The sequence below is a fragment of the Trifolium pratense genome, linkage group LG5 (genome assembly GCF_020283565.1).
Source record: "Trifolium pratense cultivar HEN17-A07 linkage group LG5, ARS_RC_1.1, whole genome shotgun sequence".
Lineage (NCBI taxonomy): Eukaryota > Viridiplantae > Streptophyta > Magnoliopsida > Fabales > Fabaceae > Trifolium > Trifolium pratense.
This window is the reverse complement of record NC_060063.1, coordinates 21,596,464-21,617,971: the sequence shown is the minus strand read 5'-3', so window position 1 is coordinate 21,617,971 and position 21,508 is coordinate 21,596,464. Positions and strand designations below refer to the sequence as shown.

At 34.1% G+C, this 21,508-nt stretch overlaps 3 protein-coding genes across 6 annotated transcripts; 2 read left to right on the top strand and 1 right to left on the bottom strand.

The window, feature by feature from the left end:
- Window positions 1-1,251: 1,251 nt before the first annotated feature.
- LOC123885859 (mitochondrial inner membrane protein OXA1-like) lies at window positions 1,252-5,785 on the top strand. 4 transcript variants are annotated; one of them, XM_045935197.1, is made up of 9 exons: window positions 1,269-1,832; window positions 2,030-2,145; window positions 2,648-2,701; window positions 2,930-3,024; window positions 3,282-3,357; window positions 3,464-3,595; window positions 3,843-3,950; window positions 5,033-5,259; window positions 5,440-5,785. In XM_045935197.1, the coding sequence occupies exons 2-8, from the start codon at window positions 2,110-2,112 to the stop codon at window positions 5,075-5,077; spliced, it is 546 nt and encodes a 181-aa protein (XP_045791153.1). In that variant the 5' UTR covers window positions 1,269-1,832; window positions 2,030-2,109; the 3' UTR covers window positions 5,078-5,259; window positions 5,440-5,785. The 4 variants fall into 4 exon arrangements, with proteins under 4 accessions (XP_045791155.1, XP_045791153.1, XP_045791154.1 ...); XM_045935198.1 differs by having other exon boundaries at window positions 1,270-1,832; window positions 2,057-2,145; window positions 5,506-5,785; XM_045935196.1 differs by having other exon boundaries at window positions 1,270-1,832; window positions 2,057-2,145.
- A 3,943-nt stretch (window positions 5,786-9,728) lies between these two features.
- Window positions 9,729-13,988, top strand: LOC123885171 (importin subunit alpha-2-like). Its single transcript, XM_045934434.1, has 11 exons — window positions 9,729-10,043; window positions 10,254-10,350; window positions 10,444-10,535; window positions 10,648-10,779; window positions 10,892-11,077; window positions 11,163-11,326; window positions 11,415-11,493; window positions 11,929-12,057; window positions 12,737-12,864; window positions 12,960-13,345; window positions 13,445-13,988. Exons 1-10 carry the CDS (start codon window positions 9,831-9,833, stop codon window positions 13,330-13,332), a joined length of 1,593 nt encoding a protein of 530 aa, XP_045790390.1. The 5' UTR covers window positions 9,729-9,830; the 3' UTR covers window positions 13,333-13,345; window positions 13,445-13,988.
- A 2,742-nt stretch (window positions 13,989-16,730) lies between these two features.
- Window positions 16,731-19,463, bottom strand: LOC123882955. The gene is made up of 5 exons (XM_045931614.1): window positions 18,597-19,463; window positions 18,358-18,494; window positions 18,193-18,268; window positions 17,091-18,089; window positions 16,731-16,975 (listed from the first exon to the last, which is right to left on the bottom strand). The coding sequence occupies exons 1-4, from the start codon at window positions 19,408-19,410 to the stop codon at window positions 17,101-17,103; spliced, it is 2,016 nt and encodes a 671-aa protein (XP_045787570.1). The 5' UTR covers window positions 19,411-19,463; the 3' UTR covers window positions 16,731-16,975; window positions 17,091-17,100.
- Between the last annotated feature and the right edge of the window lie 2,045 nt (window positions 19,464-21,508).

Genomic DNA, 21,508 nt, shown 5'->3' with positions numbered 1-21,508 from the left:
TAATTATTCGCTTTTAATTCCGCTGTGCTAGCATGATTTGATTTTTTTTAAATTATGCCGTGGTTTGTATTATTAACATGTGACGCCTAGATTTTCTTAAGTGTTTTATTTATTTATATTTAATAAATACGCGTTAAGGGGTTGGGTGTTACAATAAAGATCAAAGAAAAAGAAGCTCGATGTCCATTAGAGGTTGTACCAAATTGGCTCAATTCCATTAGACATAAATTGGATGAAGTCCAAATTTACATGATAAAAAGTATTTATAGGCTGATTTGTGATCTAACAATATTGGGTTAAATAGAAAACAATTAAGTCCACTTTTCTTTATTTTATATGCAATTTTCATTTTATTTAAAGGGTGAATTTTTAAATGACCTTTAATTTTCTCCTAGCATCTCTAGATGTTTCCTAGTAGTGCTCTAAGTTATTATAGTGGCTAGTGACATTTTTTTTTTACTAAAAACGATATTCATTAAAATTGATAGAATACATTGAATAATACAAATTCAAAATAGCTAAAAACTGAAAATGATAAATCTACGAACAAACTAACAACATCAACGTTAATAGCATACAATGGAAAAATGCATATAAATGTGACAAAGCCTACAAATATGACACAATAAAAGTTCTCAGAATACTCATATATTCGAGTTTGCAACGTTGATAATGCCAAAGTCATTGATTGAATATGTATTGGGTCAAATCTAATCTGTCAATTTGAACTGAACAAACACCACACTTAGACGGAAAAACAAAATAACACCACAACAAGACAACAAAATCACGAAGAGAAACACTAAATATATGAAAAAATCACTTATTTTAATAAAAATGAAATGAAAAACAATTTAGACTTTGGTGGATGAGGAAAAAAAGAAATCTATTTAAACAAATTTGTAACAATATGTCATCTTGCAATCTCATACTATTAAGTTTAATATGCAATTATAAAAGTGATAATATGTTGCAAAATAGTTAAAACAATTCATTGATGTACGTATCTGTAAAATAGTTTTATTGATGCTGATATTGAATAAGATCTCATGATTATGCCATAGATGTCTACTTTATAAGTTATAACAACATTTTAAAAATAACTACAAAATATTGATTCTCATTAGATATATGTATGTATAAACACTAGTAGAAAAATGACTTTTGGATAAGGGATTCCACTACTGGTATGTGAATACCAGTAGTGAAACACATTTAACCAAAGGATTCCACTACTGATATTTGAATACCAGTAGTGAAAAGTTCATAGACAAGGGATTTCACTACTGGTTTTCTTAAATCAGTAGTGAAAAGTAGATACGGTGGCATTGTTGTAATTACGTTGAAATTTGTTTTAATTGAATTTCACTACTGATTTAGTATTCACCCGTAGTGGAATCCCTTAACTGAGAATTAATTATATGTTGTTCTTTTCATTCAATTCATTCACGCAGCGTTCGTTTTTTCATCCAAACGCAGCGAAACGCATAGTGAGCTAGACTTCGTCTTCTTCGTCCCACAAATCCCAAATCGTGACTTCGAAATCCCAAATCATGGCATAAAACTCTTTGAAATCCCTAAAGCCCAAATCCCTAAATCCGAAATCACAGAAAACACATAAAATTCTTCTCTTTGAAACCCTAAATCCCTAAATCGTCTTCTTCGATCTCTTTGAAACCCCAAACCGTATTCCTTCTCCCACCCTCCGCCGCCGTCGCCGTCAGTACCAGGTTGTCGGGAGAGGTTTTCCAAACGGAATCAGATCCACACCCAAAGATTTTTCGTTTGAAGCTTTGGGCTACCAATGAAGTTCGTGCTAAGTCCAAGTTTTGGTAATCAAAATAAATCTCATTTCAATTTTTTGATGATTGTAATTTTTAATTTTTTTTTTCATTTTTTGGTTTATGATTTGTTGTAGTTAGATCTATAGTGTAATATTGGATTTTTATTGATGTATTAATTTTTTAGATTTTTGAAATTGAAGTTGAATATTTTTGTTTTTAATTTTGGGTTTATTGATTTTGACTAGGTATTTTATAATGGTTGTGAATTGCAGCATGGTCCATATGAGCGTTTGTTGAACAGGGTTGAAGCGTGTGCTATTGATACATGGCCTCAATTGGTAACAATTTCTATTCCTCTTTAGTAAACTATGAAATTAATTAACTTGAAATTAACATGCATTTATAGACTTAGTACTGGTCATTGTCCAATCAGAGTCAGTTAAATGTTGGAAATAGCTTTTGAATTATGCTCTTCTCTTGTTTGTTTAAATGTACTGTACTTTTGTTATGATTCAAAATATCAAACTTTGAAGTGCTGTGACATTTGATTCCAAGTACCATCCCCTGTGCAAATTGGGAATAGTGAGGACAGTTGTTTACCTTGGAAGAGTCGAGTAGCTCTAGGTAAATTGTGTGAATGAGAAAGATATAATGAAATCCATATAATGAAATCCATCTCTCAAACTAAGGTCTTACTTACTAGTGTCCATCATAGGGTAATATGTCTTGTTTGCTGCTATTTTGACTCTGGCTGCATTACTATAGTGCTCGTTCAGTATCATGCAAACAGTGTTGATTTTGATGGTGTTTGTGACTGTTCTGTTGTGCTACTGAACTGAATTTCTTTCTGCTTATGAATGTAGGGATGGTGTCAGTTTAACCAAGTGCTGAACATTGAACTGAGCCAAGTCATTGAGGTTCTTAAATTGTTCAAATTTTCTTTTAATATATGAATTGTTAATTTTTTGGAATTAACCAGTCATTCAAATTTTAGGCATGGTTATTTATGTTATAACCGTTTGTTAGGGTTATTTGTGTCAACTAAATGATGTGAATTTATAACTTGAATTCCTTTTTGCTGGCATTCTGTCATGAAATTCTATTGCAAACCTTGTATTTATGTTAGTATCAAAATATGTTCTCAGGGCACAAGCAGGCCAACACATTATCATGTTCTTTTGGATGAGATTGGCTTTTCCCCAGATGATTTACAGGAGTTTGTGCACTCGGTTTCTTATGTGTAAGTTTATTGTCGGATTTCATTGTTTTGGAGTTATGTTGAAGGCTTTTATAAAAATAGTCAAATGAATTAGATGTTTAAACATTTCTTTTGGTTACAATTGTAGTATGATGATTCATGATGATTAGTATTTAAGAGATATGATGTAATTGGTCTGTGGCACTAAGGAACCTTTCTTTTAAGTATTAAATAAACTTCGTGGATCTTTTGTTTCATTAGATCTCATCTATCTTCTCTCGCTGGTTTCGTTGATGCAGATATGGTGTGAGTCCATTTACGCCATTGAAAGGACTCTTTATTCAAGGTCCTGTCTTCATTAGTTTTTTTCTTGCGGTAAGCTGACTTTTGCTTTGATATTTCCCCTAATTGTAGGATCTGATGAGCCTTAAAATATTGTTTCTATCCATTCACAATTTTATTTTATTTTCTTCAATGGCAGATAACCAACATGGCTGAAAAAATGCCATCATTCAAGCATGGTGGAGCTTTATGGTTTGCTGATCTCTCAACTCCAGATGCCTTATACATTTTTCCAGTTTTAACTGCATTGTCATTCTTAGTAGTTGTAGAGGTGAGTACTTCATTTCCCGAAACATTACTTTCAACTTTTCAACCATCATTGCAGTTTGACCTTCTGAGATCTTGTCTAAATGTTTGTTTGGTTGTACATTTCATTTTTTAATTTCATTTGTGTTCACTAAAACGAGTCACTTCATATGACAAAAAATAGTTTAAAATTGATATGAGAAGAGTGGTCTTATGATATCTGTTATATTTGATTTCCAATTAAGATTAACAAATTTTATATTGTTCTTCAGTGTAATATGCAAGAAGGAATGGAAGGAAATCCTGTGGCTGGCACCATGAAAAATTTCTCAAGGGTTCTTGCTCTTCTTTCAGTTCCTTTCACCATGAGTTTTCCGAAGGTAAACTCTCCTACCTAACCTTTTTATTGGAAGGAATAACTTCCCTTAGCTACCACATGTGTATGCATTGAAAAAAAAATTATTGTATGAACTTACGACGAAACAGTAGTTGTCTTTGATACTAAGTATTAACCACATGTTCTAGTTAGATTATCTCGGAATAAATTTATTTTTGTATCGGGAGGGCATGGTATGATGGTAAAATCTTTGCGGCTTGTGATTTGTCTAGCAACCTTGTAACTTGTAAGCATACAACATCAATAAAATAAAAAATCAGGTCTTGCAATATATAGAATGCATCCTATGCATGGTGTAGTGTGCATTACACACATGTAAACTAGAGCTGAATAACCTATGTACCTCTACCGACCTTGTATCAACAACGAGAACTGGCTTTGCTGCTATATCTGCTTTTTATTCAAATATTTTTCTCAATCTCTACAAGGATTTCTTTTCCTCCTCTGCACTTCTCTTCTCTTCCCTTCTCTTCTCAATGAATTTTTATTTTTTAATTAAAAAGATAGGTCATAGTAATCGGACAAAAAATGATTCAATTTTTGAAACTTGTTGGAAAACCTGGAAAATATTATCTGTTGACTCGTACTAAAACAACATTGTATTCCAGTCAGGAACTTAGAAAAGTGCTATATTTTAGAAAAGAAATTTCAACAGTTAACAAAAAATAAAAAAGAAGTCTCAACAATTATTAGAACTAATATTGAAATTAACCTTAAATTGAAGGGCATCTACAACAGAGCCATTATGCACTATAGATTATTGATTATCCTTTTTCATTACACACATATCATTACAGAAGGCTTTTCCTTGTTGAAGGCTTTTATTGCCCAATCAGAACTTCTTACTTGGGTAAATATTTATTCTAAACATGTTTTCTGCGATTGAGTTTCTCTCGTTGAATATGCTCATGCAAACCCTCTCTCTTTTTATGCAAAGCATATGCTTAAATTATGTTTGTGGATAAGGTGTTTGCATATGTTTTTGTGCTATTCTGTTGTTTGTATTATATGATACCGTATTGTGAAATGCAGAAGCTCGCTAATTTTTAACATTTTATGTTGCAGGGAGCAAAGGAAAATGGCATCTCATTCTCATGCTCAGGCTTATAATAATGCTAATACTACTGGGTGTCCGTCTGCTCCAATTGGAAATTCAGTTATAAGATTGAAAGCTCCACCCTCTATTGCATCTTATCCTCGGAAGAACATACCGCACAGCCAAGATTCTCTGAGTTCTATTCAAATTCCTTCTTCAATGCCTCTGAGTAAAATAGGCCCGCAATGTAACTGTGGTAATTGTTCATTTTACACTCTATCTACATTTAGAAACTGTTTGGTTTAGGTTCTAGACATCCAGAATCGCATAAGATGGAAAATTAGTAGCTTGAAATTTTATGTAGACACTTTTTTTGATAATATGCTTCATGGAAAATAATTTTGTCTAACAATATGCAAAACTCTTTGGTACGTAGGATGCATACGGCTTGTTATCATCATCATCATGCTTATTATCATCATCATGTGGCACTCGCATGCAGGTGTTAGATATGCTTGAAGATGCTTGTGAATCATTGCTAGAAAACATTAATGGGCTCTCTGCTTGTTCCCTCTCCTCAAAGATGCTGGTGCTTTGTGGCTTTAGATGATTTTGAATTTAGTTTCTTAGTCATTTCCTACGTAAAGTTCAAACTTAATGGGCTGTATGCTTGGAATTAGACTAGATAATTAGTGATAATGTTAAGCATTGACTTTTAATGTGTTGAATGTAACTTGTTAGGAATTGACAATGACTTGTGGAAAATAATATTCGGAATTATGCCAATTTTCTTTTGCGTTATTAGCTACTATTAATATGCAGGCACAGGAAGCTACAAAAAAACGAAAAAAAAAAATAAAACTAACATACCACTACTGATATTTATAACAATCAGTAGTGAAAACTACACATACCACTACGGGTATTTGTAAATACCCGTAGTGGAATCCTCAATTCTTAAAAAAAAAAAACTGGAAACCATACATACCACTACGGATATGTGTAAATACCCGTAGTGGAATCTCATACATACCACTACGGGTATTTGTAAATACCCGTAGTGGAATCCCAAATTCTTAAAAAAAAAACTGGAAACCATACATACCACTACGGATATTGTAAACACCCGTAGTGGAATCTCATACATACCACTACGGGTATTTGTACAAACCGACGTGGAATTCCCATAAATTTAAATAATAACTACAGTGGAAACCTTACATACCACGACGGGTATAAAAAGACCCGACGTGGAAAGTGTATACTTACAACGTCGACTGTGTTTACTACTGGCCGCGGCCAGTAGTGGAAAGTCTGTTTGGCCAGTAGTTGTATCTCCTTTCTGCACTAGTGAAAATTTGTGTAAAATATTTTTTTATCATTAAAACTAAAATTGATACTTAAAATATTTACAATATTCATACACACTTGAAGCGGCTAGAAAAATACACGAGCGTAAAACACTCGCTTAGACAGTAAAGTCGCCACCGAACTTTATTTATTCTCAAAGGAAAAGGAAAATATCGATAAAACCTTGAAAGAATGGAAAAATGATCATCGCAACCATTTCCGAGTTCGGGAGTCGATTATGTGAGGGGAAGGTATTAGCACCCCTCACATCCATTGTACTCAACGGGAACCTTCTTGTTAATTTTAGGGTCAGAAGAGTGTTTTAATTTATTTGCTTACTTTTATTAAATATCGGAATTATTTACAAGTGGGGGAAAAATTAGTTTTTTATTAATGGGCTCGACAACATGTTGAATCCTGCTCCTACGTATTTCTTGGTGCGATGGGAAACTCAAAGCCCCGTAGTTCTGAGTAGAAAATGTTTATGTGTTGGTTGATTTTATTTGTGAAAATTTACTTGTCGCGTTTTAGCGAAAAAAGTTTGTTTGAAAAAAAAAAAAGCAAACTTGCACTTGAACGATGGTACCCGTTTTTTGAGAAAATAGTAATAATTAGAAGTGCGCGTATGAGCGCAAAAAGTGAGCAAAGTTTGAGTGAGTTGAGATTGATTTTAAGTTATGGAAAACAAACAACCGGTAGACAAGGCGCATGGCCAGCGTTCGGTCATTTGAGGTATGAGCGGATGTACATCCTTTTAATCCAATTTTATTTATTAATTTCTATTTTTGGAAGAAAAATAACCGATAGGCAAGGCGCGTGGCCAGCGTTCGGTCGTTTGAGGTATGAGTGGATGTACATCCGCCGGTCCCCTTTTCAATCAAATTTTATTTATTAATTTCTATTTTTGGAAGACAAACAACCGATAGGCAAGGCGCATGGCCAGCGTTCGGTCGTTTGAGGTATGAGCGGATGTACATCCGCCGGTCCCCTTTTCAACCCAAATTATTTAATTTTATTCACATATTTGACATTACAAATGATTTATTTTATTTTGCGTTTTTTACTATATTTGAACTTAAATTAAACAAATTAGATGAACAAATGAAAAAGGTAAAGAAATAAATAAAATAAAAAAACAAATAGCGACAGACATAGCAGGCCCAACCCGGGAAGGGCCCAAGGACGCTGGACCAAACAAAAAAATAAAGGGAAGGGATCTGGGCTGTCTGATTGATCAGACAGCCCTGATGAGATCGCAGATGGGTGATGGTGAGCTATCTGATGCGATCAAACGGTTAGGATGATAACTGCGTACTGTGTGCGTGTCGCACAGGGTAAGGGCCTATAAATACACAAAACTACCGATTATAATTCATTTTCCCAGTTTTTTCTCTCTCCTTCAACTTCTCTCTCGGTCCTCTCACTCTCACTATCCATCTTCATCTTCTTCAAAGTGTTCATGAAGAACACATGGAGATTGGTGGCCGGACCACCGCGGTCCAGAATCAGGCGCGGCGGCGGCGCCGGGAACCTTGATTTTTATTTTATTTTATTTTTTTTGGTCAAAAACCCCTTTTTTTTTAGACAATCCCAAAATTCAAATTCCTCTTTTTAACATACAATAAAAAAAAAAATTCAACCTAGCACGTACATGTTCTACATGGATCAATCATACAGCAAAGCAGCAAAAATCAATCGAAATTTCAGAAACATTTAACACATATTCAGACTACACAAAATAAGAGAAGTAAGTGATACTAACCGTCCTTGTAGTGATATCCTAGAGTAGCTTACTGCTGTTTTTCGTCTCCTTTTCTTCCTCCTCCCGATGCCTTTTTCCGCGATGCAAGGTTGACTCTCGGCAATGAAAGTGAAAGATTTGGAAGCTAGGATCTTGGATTGGAATTCTGTTTGGGTTTTTTTTGTTTATGCGTGCAACTCTCTCTCAGTTTCTTTTCTGAGTGTGATCTTTCCTCTTTTTTCTCTGTGTGTTTTTAGCGTGGAATTCTTGGGTTTATATAGCAATAGAATTAAGTTTTTGCATTGAATCATGATTGATTTGAAATGAATGATGATTGAGCAAATTTGCAAGTGAATGAGAATTTTCCCTTTTGGTTTAATGTGCTTCAATACGCTTGATGAACAAATTGAAAACTTCCTTTTCAGAACAGATACACGCGCACTGCTGAGCTGCGACTCTTATCCTTTTTATTTTCTATTCTTAATAATGACAGTAATAATAATAATAAAAAAATAAAACGAAATAAAATGAAAAAAGGAAAAAAAATCACTAGTAAGATTCGAACCCATGACTTTGCACTTGTAATCCGTCAAACACTCTCCTCACTACCGATTTGGCTAATTCACATATGCAAAATAAATTGCGACACAAAACCCTATATAATAAAAAAGAGTGGGCAAAATTTAGGGTACAACAACACTAGGGTGGCAAAGCGGGTGGCCCGCTCCATTTAGGCCCGATCCGCCCCGTTTACTAAAAAGTTGGTGGGTTAGGGTTAATTTAGTTATAATTAATTTAGTTTCACTTCGCTGCATCATCGCAACATTCACGTCATTCTTTAAAATAAAGAAGTCTCAATAAAATAACACATCAATAAAAATTCAACAACATTAAACAAGTTTCAAAACAAATGCAATCACCTAAGTAAGGGTCAAAATAAATCGGATCAGAATAAAAACATTGCAAGTAAAGTTTAGTTTAACTCTTTCTTTTTTTTAGGCCGAGAAAAAAAAACAAAATAAAATGCTTGAGGGCCAACTCGGCCCACCCTATTTTATTAGTAGATTAGGCAAGACGAACCAACTTAAAACACCAAGTCAAAAACTTCGACTCAACCCACCAAAAATAGCAAATTAAACATACCCATCCAATGTATATGACCAGACTTAAACGGACACTCAAAATACATATCACATTTTCTATAAAAAAATAAATAGAAATGTTTAAATTTAGGTATTTCATTATTTTCATCATCACCATCATAAAATAAAATTAGGAAAAAGTAGAAAAAAATATCATTGGTTTGAAAAATTGGATATTTTTTGGAACACATCCCCCATTTAGCTCATGAAGTGGATTGATTAAAAAAAAAAATTCATGAAGTGGATTGGATCATGACCATGATGATTGAAAAGCAAGGGTCCATAAACATCACCATGAAACCATAACCCACCCGTTTTCATTTATAGTCGGCACGTGTTCCACAAAAAAAAAAAATCAACACGAAACGACACACCGAATCACATTATTATCAAATTAAACGCACTTCCTTTTTAAGAACTCGGGTCAACCCGACCCATAATCCATATCCATAAAACCACCTTTACACGCAAATACACCTATTTAAATTTCCTCCAACCATCATCTCTCTCTTCTAATTCTCAATCGTAAATTAGGGTTTTGAATTTTCAAATTCCCAAATCCCCAAATCGTTTTCATTTTCAATTGTTTTCACGATGTCGCTCAGACCTAATGCTAGAACCGAGGTTCGTCGCAACCGTTATAAGGTTGCCGTTGATGCCGACGAAGGTCGCCGGAGAAGAGAAGATAACATGGTTGAGATCCGTAAAAACAAGCGTGAAGAGAGTCTTCAGAAGAAAAGACGTGAAGGTCTTCAAAATCAACAGTTTTCTACTCCTCTTCAATCTGCTTCCATTGTTGAGAAAAAGGTAATTGTCGATCGCGGTTATTTTAGGGTTTGATCGTGAATTTCCGATTTCGGATTTTGATTATGCAGTTTTGATTCAATATGTTTAATCCGTTTACGCGTTTTGATTTGATTGGGTTGTTTTTGTGATGTTAGGTTTAGTGATAGTTAGTTAAACAACGGTTTTGACGGTTATTTATTGATGTTTGTCTTTTTGTTGGTGGTGTTGCAGTTGGAGAGTCTTCCTGCTATGGTTGCTGGGGTTTGGTCGGATGATAATACCCAACAACTGGAAGCAACTACGCAATTTCGGAAGCTGCTTTCCATTGGTAACTTTTGATTCTGTTTAATGTTTTTAAGTGCATTGCTATGTTGATGTTGATGTGATTCTAACTGTTAAAGTATTGATTTTGGATTTGTAGAACGTAGCCCTCCGATCGAGGAAGTTATTCAATCTGGTGTTGTTCCTCGTTTTGTTGAGTTTCTAGTTAGGGAGGATTTTCCTCAACTTCAGGTTTGAAATCTTGTCTTTTGTTTTTCCCTTTTGAAAGTGTATATATATATATATAGTGTAGTTGGAATTTGTTGTTTTGGTTGGTTGTTTATATGACATGTTTTTTGTTTAGTTTGAGGCTGCTTGGGCTCTCACAAACATAGCATCTGGAACTTCTGATAACACTAAGGTGGTAATTGATCATGGGGCAGTGCCAATCTTTGTCAAGCTACTAAGTTCTCCTAGTGACGATGTTCGTGAGCAGGTATATTGATTAGTGCTATTTGATAGCATTAGCAATAGCATAACATGCATTTGTACTTTTTTTATGATTTTTTGCGGAACTATCCTGGTTATTAAAACTTTGAAATTTGTAGGCTGTGTGGGCATTGGGAAATGTTGCTGGTGACTCCCCTAGGTGCCGTGATCTTGTTCTCAGTCATGGTGCCCTGATCCCGCTGTTATCCCAGTTGAATGAGCAGGCAAAGCTTTCAATGCTGAGAAATGCTACTTGGACCCTGTCAAACTTTTGCAGGGGCAAGCCACAACCTCCATTTGACCAGGTAGTTGCTGTGTTTTTTTTTATAATAAACCTGATCCTGCAAGAGGACCTTTTATGTGTATTAATAATGGATCATTGATGAACAGGTGAGGCCAGCGCTTCCTGCTCTTGAGCGTTTGGTTTTTTCCAATGATGAAGAAGTCTTGACAGACGCATGCTGGGCGCTCTCATATCTTTCTGATGGAACAAATGACAAAATTCAAGCGGTGATTGATGCCGGTGTATGTGGAAGACTGATTCATCTCCTTCTGTGAGTACCAATTCTTTTATTATGTCGACCAATATTTTGTTGCAATTATTGATTGTTTTGGCTCTAAATATACCTTTATGTTTTGAAGGCACCCATCTCCTTCAGTGCTTATCCCGGCACTTCGCACGGTGGGAAATATTGTAACTGGAGATGATAATCAGACTCAGGTAATGTCATAATGGCTTGTGAATTGTTGTAATGATTAGTTGCTACCTAATTATTTCTAATAAAATTAACTTTTATTGAGTTATGTACTGAATTAGTGTTGTGTTAAACATATTTTAAAACAACTTAAAGTTTTAAATAGTATAACCTGGAATTAATGATAGGTAAATTTTGCTTATGAGAAAACATAATTAAAGCTTGTATGTCGTTGAAGCTTGATTGACAATTTTAGGATAATTAGCCTAGGTATCAATTTTGTTTTTTTGAGGGGTGAGGGAATCTTGGTCACTGCGAAGATTGTAGAGCTATATTTGATAATCATTGTTGGTGAATCATTATTATTTATTACCTTGAATCTAGTATCTTCTTGCCCCTTGTCTTTTATTCATTTGTCACTTGTCAGAATTATCTGATTTTGGTGGGACTATTTTTGCCAGGCCATTATCAACCATGGGTCACTCCCATGCCTTTTGAGCCTGTTGACCCATAATCATAAGAAAAGCATTAAGAAGGAAGCTTGCTGGACTATATCAAACATTACAGCTGGAAACAGAGAGCAGATACAGGTAAGCTAGTAAATCTCATCCTTTTAATAATCAATTGATTGATGTTAAAAATCATGTATAATAAAGTGTAGTGTTAATTTCTTTATTGTTTATCTTTTTCTTCAAGTTTGATGTGTGGGTATCATTTGAATATAATTTAAATTTTCCAGTGTAGTTATTGACCTTATGAAGTTGATAATTCATAGTGTTCCAAGTTTCATTGCCTGTTGTTAGATGTTAATGTTGCTTTGGTCTTGGTCCTTCCATATGGGGAACTACATGCTGTTTAGCTTTGATGTGTTGTCCAATAACCATTGGAGTCTTGTAGATATATTTAGTTCTTAGGTTACACCAATTAGAGAAGATTTAGAGAATAATATTTATTCACAACACACCAACATTTACATTCATTTTCCCTTTTTAATCACCAGAGATTGAAACTGTGCTAATGTTATTTCGCTTTGTGTTGTCTCGTAGAGTAATAATTTGACTGTTGGGTAATTGTAAGCCCTTTTTTCTCCATTTTATTGAAAATACATCACTGAACGGAATGTAATGTGTTACTTGATGGATAACATTGACTTTATGTTTTCTGTTTCGGGTCTTGAGATTATTTTGCGTTTTACTGCAAAACATGTGGCTTTTGTTGGCTTATTTACTAATGATGCACTCTGAACTCTACCTTCTATGTATGATGTAGGCTGTTATTGAAGCTGGTTTGATTGGTCCCATCGTCAATCTTCTTCAAAATGCCGAGTTTGACATTAAAAAAGAAGCTGCTTGGGCACTCTCTAATGCTACATCTGGTGGTACCCACGAGCAAATCAAGTATGTGAAGTGAATTTTTATTATCTTCTAGCTCTGCTTCATGCTTGCAACATTTAGAGTTTATGTATTAACTTGCCAAATGTTGTTGTTACAAGGTACTTGGTGAGCCAGGGTTGCATTAAGCCTCTATGTGATTTGCTTATTTGCCCTGATCCAAGAATTGTTACTGTCTGTTTAGAAGGTCTTGAGAATATACTGAAGGTTGGAGAAGTGGAGAAAAGTCTTGGTAACACAGGAGATGTCAACTTATATGCTCAGATGATAGATGATGCTGAGGGATTGGAAAAGATTGAAAACTTGCAGAGTCATGACAACAATGAGATTTATGAGAAGGCTGTTAAAATTCTCGAGACATATTGGTTGGAGGATGAAGACGAGACACTACCATCAGGCGATGGTTCTCAACCTGGTTTTAATTTTGGAAGCAATGACCTTTCGGTCCCATCTGGTGGATTCAACTTCAGTTGAAGACTTCTCTTCAGTGAGTAATATGCCTTGGTTGGGGTTATAATCGTAGTTTACATATCCAACTTCATTTTATTCCTATGTTCTCTAAACCAATTGCTCTCAATAACTGTAGGAACTTGGTTGGATGGAGCAGGGTTGATTTAGGGTGACAGTTGGGGTTGAGTCCGGGTGGGTTGGGGTGGGGTTGGGGTGAGGGGTCGATCCATGTACTTCATGGTGTCTGGTGTCAGTCCGGTCCGGTCTAGTGTCTAATGAAGTGCTGGGGTGGGTCAGTCTAAACTGCCATGTCCAAATAAGAATGGGGGTGGTGGGTTCAGTTAGCAGCATAATGTGGCCATCATATCTTCTACAAGAAATATATTTACAGAAGAAAAAGTATGTTGCAGCAGCAAGGACCCGTTTTGTGTGTGACCATGGGGGGAGGGTTTTCTTTGAAGCGGCTTTCGAGTCCTATTTTTTATTGAGTCCTAGTTTGTATTGGTAATTAATTTACCGAGTCAGTATTTTAATTGAGTGAATACAGTTCAGAAACAAATTTTATGGTGTATTCTAAGTAAAATATTCACGTTATTTTTTGTGCTTGCATTTGCATACATTTGTAGCAATAATCACTTTATTTTCATGTATAAAATGAGGATGTGAATAGGTTCATATTATACAAGTAGTGTGGTGGATATTTTAAGCTAGGATTGTGTGCTGTCACATTTGTGGATTTTTTATTAAGATTAGACGTAAAGAGGAAGAAGACAATTGTTCAGCCTATTTTTAATTCTTAATCAAGGGAACAATAATCAAGGGAAAGAGAAAGCTTTGACAACTAGAGAAGTCTTTATCTTTAAAATTGTGCTTTTAGTCTCTCTGAGTCTCTGTAGACTTCAAAATTACCAGGACTAAGAAACCTAATTTTATAAAGAATTTAATAATTTTTTTATTAATAATTTTTTTTTGATAATTTTTATTAATATTTCTAATCAGTACTTCTAAAACACTGTTTAATATTTTTTAAAAAATTATTTAACATATATTCTTAGAATAGAAGTTAACAAAATTTTAAAGTAAAAATCCTTTAAAACATGGGATTGAAGAAGGAAGGTGGATGGCAGCCAAGCTGAGCTGGATCCCTCAACCTTTTGTTTGTAGAACAACTGTACAAATAGTACTAATGAACTGTGAATTTCTAAAAAGCATGATGATAATTTTCCAAAAAATAAAATAAAAAGCTTGATGATTGATACACACACGAATTCATTCACTCAGAAATGAATCATTGGTGTCAGAACATATTGTAATGCCAGATCATTCTGACAGCTACCCAAAGGATTCTCTCATTGGATGGATACAGCAACTATCCTAGTCCTTTCAGCATAGCATATGATCAATTATCTTGCACATGTTAGAGAAATTATAAATTGACATCATTTTTTAGACAACATATAGTAATCACAAAGGTTGTTTCCACCACCACGTCGGTCGCACGCCATAGATATCTATGTTGTGAACAATCGGCTTCTGGTTGAAAGAATTTTCGTAACCACGGCGTCGTCGTTGAATAGATTCGTAATTACCGGAATCGTGTCGTTAGTGACAGGTTTGGATTGAGGCATGGAGAAGTGGTGGCGGTGGTACTGATGCTGTGCTTGGTGAATGATGAAGATGGTGAAAGTGGTGGTGTTGTGGTCGGTGAAGATGATGAGATGGTGGTAGGGGTGATCGTATCCGAACCAATCCAAATCGAAAGTGCAAAAAACCGCATTTAATTTTAACCGCATGTATCATGTTTTTTCTAAACCGCACGGTTTGGTTTGGTTTGCGGTTTTCATTTCAGAAAATCGAACCAAACCAAACCACAATACTTAACTTAGTTCTATCAACTATTAACAATCAATCCAAATTGAGTTCATAAAACAATAGGCTGTCAAAACATATAATTCATGCGATCCAAAACTATATTGTTGGTATTAAAAATAAGTTATTATTTATATGCAATTTATATATATATATATATGTATATTGTATCATGTAAACAATAAAATAAAATTATACCACAACAATCATCAAAACTTCAAAAGGAAGATATTTTTTTTTTACATACATATAGGAAAGATAATTTTTTTTAGGGTCTTGTTAACATGTGCCCTAAGGGCACATGATAAGATATACCAAAATAGAAATTCAACATTTAATGATACAAAAAATTTAATGCTTCAAAAGTCAAAATGCACAAATTAGCATTTAATAATTTCTATTTTTACTTCCTTAACATGTGCCTTAAGGGCACAAGTTAACATTCTCCTTTTTTTTATTGATACAAGTAGGCAACGTAGCACAAAATAGACAGCGCACAAGACGACAAAAATAACAATTAAATATATTTGACAGCGCACAAGACGACAAAAATAACAATTAAATATAATTGACTCCTATAAATTTTTAAACACTTAAAAATATTAGGTAAATGCTAATAATATCTTAAAAGTTTAAATTTTTTATTTTTGAAGATAATATATTTTTTTATTTCCCTTTTTAATTTTTTTAGGCGCCTTTTGATTACTTAACAAGTGTTCTAAGAATAGTTGTTTGCAAAACTTTTTCAGTAAACTTTTAGGGCCAATTCTAACATGAAAGAGTGAAGGAAGTAATGCATGGTGCACAAGTTTACAATAACACTATAATAAATACGAATTTTACAAAATTCACCGTTGGATTGAAAGATTATATCATATAGATCATCCATAATTTTTTTAGAAAAATTGAAAATCATTTGATATGTTATTAAGACCCGTCAAGATTAACGGTTTATAAGTTTTAATTGAATACCGTTAATTTTGATGGGTCTCAATAACATATCAAATGATTTTCAAATCTCTAAAAAAAATTATAGATGATCTATATGATATAATATTTCAATCCAACGGTGGATTTTGTAAAATTCGTATTCGTTATAGTATTATTCGAAACTTGTGCACCATTCACCACTTTCTTCACTCTTTCATGATAGAAAAAGCCAACTTTTAGTTTAATCTCTTTAATATCACTTTTTTTCTATTCGGTTCTCAAAATTTAAAAAAATAAAAAATTTGTCCATAATATTTTATAGATAATTCTTAAGTTTGGTCAATAGGACTATTAGAGCAAAAGTGAAGGTAGTTTGGGAGTCAAAAATCTAAAGCTATTCAACTTATCTTTACTAGCTAAGTTGTGTTGGAGATTACTTGTTAATCCCGTTTTCGAGTGGTCAAAGGTCTTGACCAAGGTTTTAAATTGCGGTTGCGGTCATGGATGTGGTTGCAGGTGTTGCGATTGCGGCTAATGCAGACACTGCGATGCAATTGCGGCCGTTGCAGCGTGAAATAATTTTTTATCCGCACAAACACAAAAAAATACTATAATGATTGTAATTCCTTATATATCTTTTACTTATAATTCTATATCAATTTTAATTTATTTTTAAGACATTGTGTCTTATTTATGAATAATATAACCTTGACTCGAATGGAAGAAACATTAACATAAATAACATTCATAATTGTTTATGCAAATACTACTACAATTAATACATCACAAATAGATAAATGCATTAAGTTGCAATTTTGACTTTGAAAAGCAACATCATATTTGTCTCCATATAAATATATGGTCTTCGCTGCAAAAAAAAAAAAAAAATAATAATCAAATATCTTAATAACTCAAGAGTATTTATATTTCCCATCATAAAAATTAACTGAATATAAATTTAAATTTTTTAAAATATAACTTACATGATACTTTTTACCACATGGTGGAATGACGTGGAGGAGCATTACTTGTACTTTCACTCTGGCTATCATCTTGTGTAGTTCCTTGCCCAAAGACATAACCAAAAAATCCACCACTTGATTGTTCATAATAAGGATCTTGGTAATTCATTGCTTGTTGGTAGTTGGAAGGAGCTTGATCACTTGTATATTGGTTATATGAGTTGAAATAAGGATATTGATAAATAGGCGGATAAGATTGTTGACTATTTTGAGAAGAATCACCAATCCCAAAGTCACTAAAACTTTGAGCAATACTAGAAGAAGAAGAATCTTCAAGTGGAACATTTTGTTTCCTTTTACCTCTTCTTGATCTAGAATGTGACACATCTCCTCCACTGTTAAGTAGTGAACCATCAGAACGATCCATATCAGTCAAATTTCTATAACGCCTATAAATAGGTGGTGTTTCACCGTATGGATCATGGTCTACTAGTGCATCTTCTTCATCATCACCACCACCACCACCACCACCTTCGCCAACTTCTTCATTACCACCCCCATTACCACTGTTACCGCTTGGTGGACTTAAACCACCATCATCACCATCATTTGATCCATTGTTATCATCATCAACTTCCACAATCTCATCATCTGTATCTTCTATATGCAACCATTCTGCATTTTGAACTCCATCCAATAATGGATTTTCTCTCTCTTCTATCCATTCAGATAAATGATCTTCTTGAATTATATAGTTAAGATTTATAGGATCAAAACATGTTTCTATTTCTTCTTTACTTCTCCTCATTTCTTGTCTCATTTTCAGCTTCATGTTGTAATGTGTGAAGACAAGTTTATGTAACTTTCTATACTTCAATCTATTCCTCGTCTTTGTGTGAATATAACTAAATGTACTCCAATTTCTCTCGCAATTTGTAGCAGAAGTTGTTTGACTAACAACTTTTATAGCTACAAGTTGAAGTTCAGGAGCACATGTACCGTAATACCCCCACCAAGAATCTATGTAAATAAACAATAAAAAAAGCAAATTATTGGTTATAATTATATATTAAAAAACAAAGTTAATTTTGCGAAACTTATAAAAAATGGATTAGTATTTTACCTGCCCTCATCTTTGACCAAGAATCTTGAGCCAGACGTGTACCAAATGAATCACTCTTTTCTTTGTAAAGAGTCAACTAAATAACATAACAAAATACATTAATATGTAAACATATTTTTTATAACAAATAATTTATCAGATTAAAATATTTCATTTATTACTAACCTGATTCAGAGCTTTGATTTGATCATCTATACTTCTTACTAATTTCGTTATCACTCTAGCCGTCCCTTCAAATGTTTCCTTATAGACATCATCTCCATGTTCAACTCCATATTGAAATTGTGGATTAAGAAAATAACCTAATTAAAAAAATATAATCACAATGCATGAAAAAATTACATGACATGAAGAAACATATTTTAAAATTATATGAAGAAATTAAAATTAAAATATAGACATACCAGCAGAATGAAGATCAGAATGCATGAATTTCCAACGCTTGTCAATTATATCATTATAGGTGGAATGATAACGAGAATTTTGTTGAATTGTCTGTTTTGCTCGATCAATGGCTTCATATAGGAAACCCATTGTTGGTTTCTCGTCACCATCAACTAGTCTTAAAACTTGAACAATAGGCTCGTACACCTTCAATATATCTTTGGCTTTACTCCAAAACTCCTTGCTCAAAACAATTTTCCTTACTTCATATCCTGGCCCATTCTTCTCTTTGCCATATTTTGTTTTTCTAAACTCTTCCGAATGAAACATGTTTTCCAGACCTTCCTTCTGATTCACAATTGATTGAAGTTGTGGAAATTGTGTTGCAAATCGGGTTACACCAGGACGAACAATCTCTCTACCTCCAGTATATTTTTTCATGAGACTCACAATATATGTATGGTTGTAGATGAATGTTGTCACCAACTTTGCTTCATTTAATAACTTTTGTATATTTTTTTTCTTCCCTATATCCTCTAAGCAAAGATCTAAACAATGAGCCGCACAAGAAGACCAATACAAATGTGGCCTCTTTTCCATTAGTTTGTGACCGGCTGCTTTTAGTGCAGCTTCATTGTCTGTAACCACCTGAACAACACATTCTTCGCCAATTTCATCCACAACTTTATCCAATAATTGAAAGTAGTACTCTGTGTTTCTACTATCAACATCGGAAGCATCAACTGATTTCCAAAACACTGTTCCTTTTTCACAATACACTAAAAAATTCATAATATGAGAATTGTTGACACCGTCTGTCCAACCATCACACATTATTGTTGCCCCCTTTTTGTTTCCAAGTTTTTTTCATACTAGTTATCCATTGCTTCATTTCTTCATATTCAGCCTCTAAATACACATTTGAGATTTCATAAGGAGTTGGGAATTTAGCTTTTCCCACCTCAGAGGCTATATAAATCAAATTATGCAACCAGGGAGAATTAGATAAATTCATAGGCAAACGCTCATAAATTATAAATTTGCTTACGACCGCTCCAAGCTTCTTCCTCCATGTGTTTAGCATGCCCTTATTGACTTTAGGTTGCCTCATGCTTTTGGTCCTGACAAGATCAACGTTGGTAGACCTCAAAGAAAAAGTTAGATCTTCTGGTCTTTCACCTCCGCTAACACTTGCACGAGAACTTCCACCTTGGTCATAAACATTTTTATATCCTCCTGTTTCATGTCTGAATTTTTGCCTATTTTCCCATTCATGATGTGATCTGAGACTCTCTTGTGTAGCAAACCTTAATTGATCATCACTAGAATGATCCACATCATCTACTTCAACAACATCTCCCCTTAAATGTTCTTCAAATTCTTCTTTCCTTCTTTTAGAATCGTTTCTCTTCGCTTTTGCATCAACTAGAAGTTTCATCATACCTTCCCTAACTATTCTGTTCAATCTAGGACAAGGTTTGACCTGTCCTGGCATATGTGCTATATGTTGCTTCAATCTCGTAATGCCACCTCTTATTATTTCTCTGCAAAGTTCACAATGAACATTGTTACTATTTCCAGGTATCGGTGTTCCAAAGTGCCATCCAATATCATCACTTGGAGCACGCTCTAATCTTTTTGTACGAAATGCTTCTCTTGGTGGCATTGTGTATATTTAATCGCACCTATTAAATTAAATATAATAATTGTTGGTGTTTTATGTTGGCCTCATTTTGCTAAAACAAATATTCAAGCAAGATGTTGGATAGAATGCTTCAACATTGGATACAACATTCATGCTTCAACATTGGATACCACATCCAGTGCGCTCTGTTTTCGCGAATGATATATTTTTGCGTAAGATCTTTGAAAGATTTGATTGAAGAATTAATCCACGCCTTTTAATTTGTGTGCCAACACACAGGTGTTTCCAGAATATTCAGTAAGCGATTTATGTGTTATTTGTTCCTCAATATTAAGAGATAAAAGATTTGATTCTAAAATATATTTTGTGAAGATTGTTGTAGAAAATATAAAAGATTTATTTCAAATAAATCTTTATAGTTCAAGGAGATTATTATTGAAAATATATTCAAGGAGATTGCTACTGAAAATATATTTATGGACAATAAATATATTTATGGAAGGAATAAATATTTGGTGAAAATATATTTGTGGAAAATATATTTTTCTTCTACAAGGTTGCTTTGACCTGAAGTATTGTGCACTAAGTAGCGCCTTTCCTGATGTTCTAGAAGGCGGCCATGACCTAGTTTTGTTTCTAAACAAATCAACTATTTTAGGAAACAAAACATTTGATACAAGAATATTCCTTGAAGTAACTTCTGGACCTGCTGCGTTTTTAAAGCCCAATTCAAGACCTAGCTCGTGCTATATAAAGGAAGACTGAACCCTTGTGCAACTCACTGAAGCCGTAATTGAGTTTTACAAAGCGTGTGTTTAGGGTTTTAGTGTTGTTAATTGTGTTCCTCTTCTTGTAGTACCTTGATGCAAGATTAAGGACTGTGTGTTACTGTGTTGTAATATCTCCAGAGCTTCTAAGCAAGGAGATAGTGTGTATGAACCATTCCTAAGCTTTGAAGTACGAAATTGGTGGATGTTTTAAGAAGTGTGTCTTCATCTGTAAACTGTAACGTGTACGATCACAGTGGCTGTGATTAAGAGGAGTTGAGCGGAGGTTCTCATACCTAGGTGTGACTTAGGTAGAATATAGCACGAGTGGTGATTAGGTGAGAAGTCATAAACGGGGCGTTTATTGAGGGCTTTGAACTAATACTATCATAGTGGATTCACTCCTGGATTGGTATCCCCCAGAGTAAGCTGTTATGCTGAACTGGGTTAACAAATAACTGTGTTATTTTGTTTCGTGCATTTTATTTTTCCTTATTGTTCGTCTAGTTCAGTGTTGAAC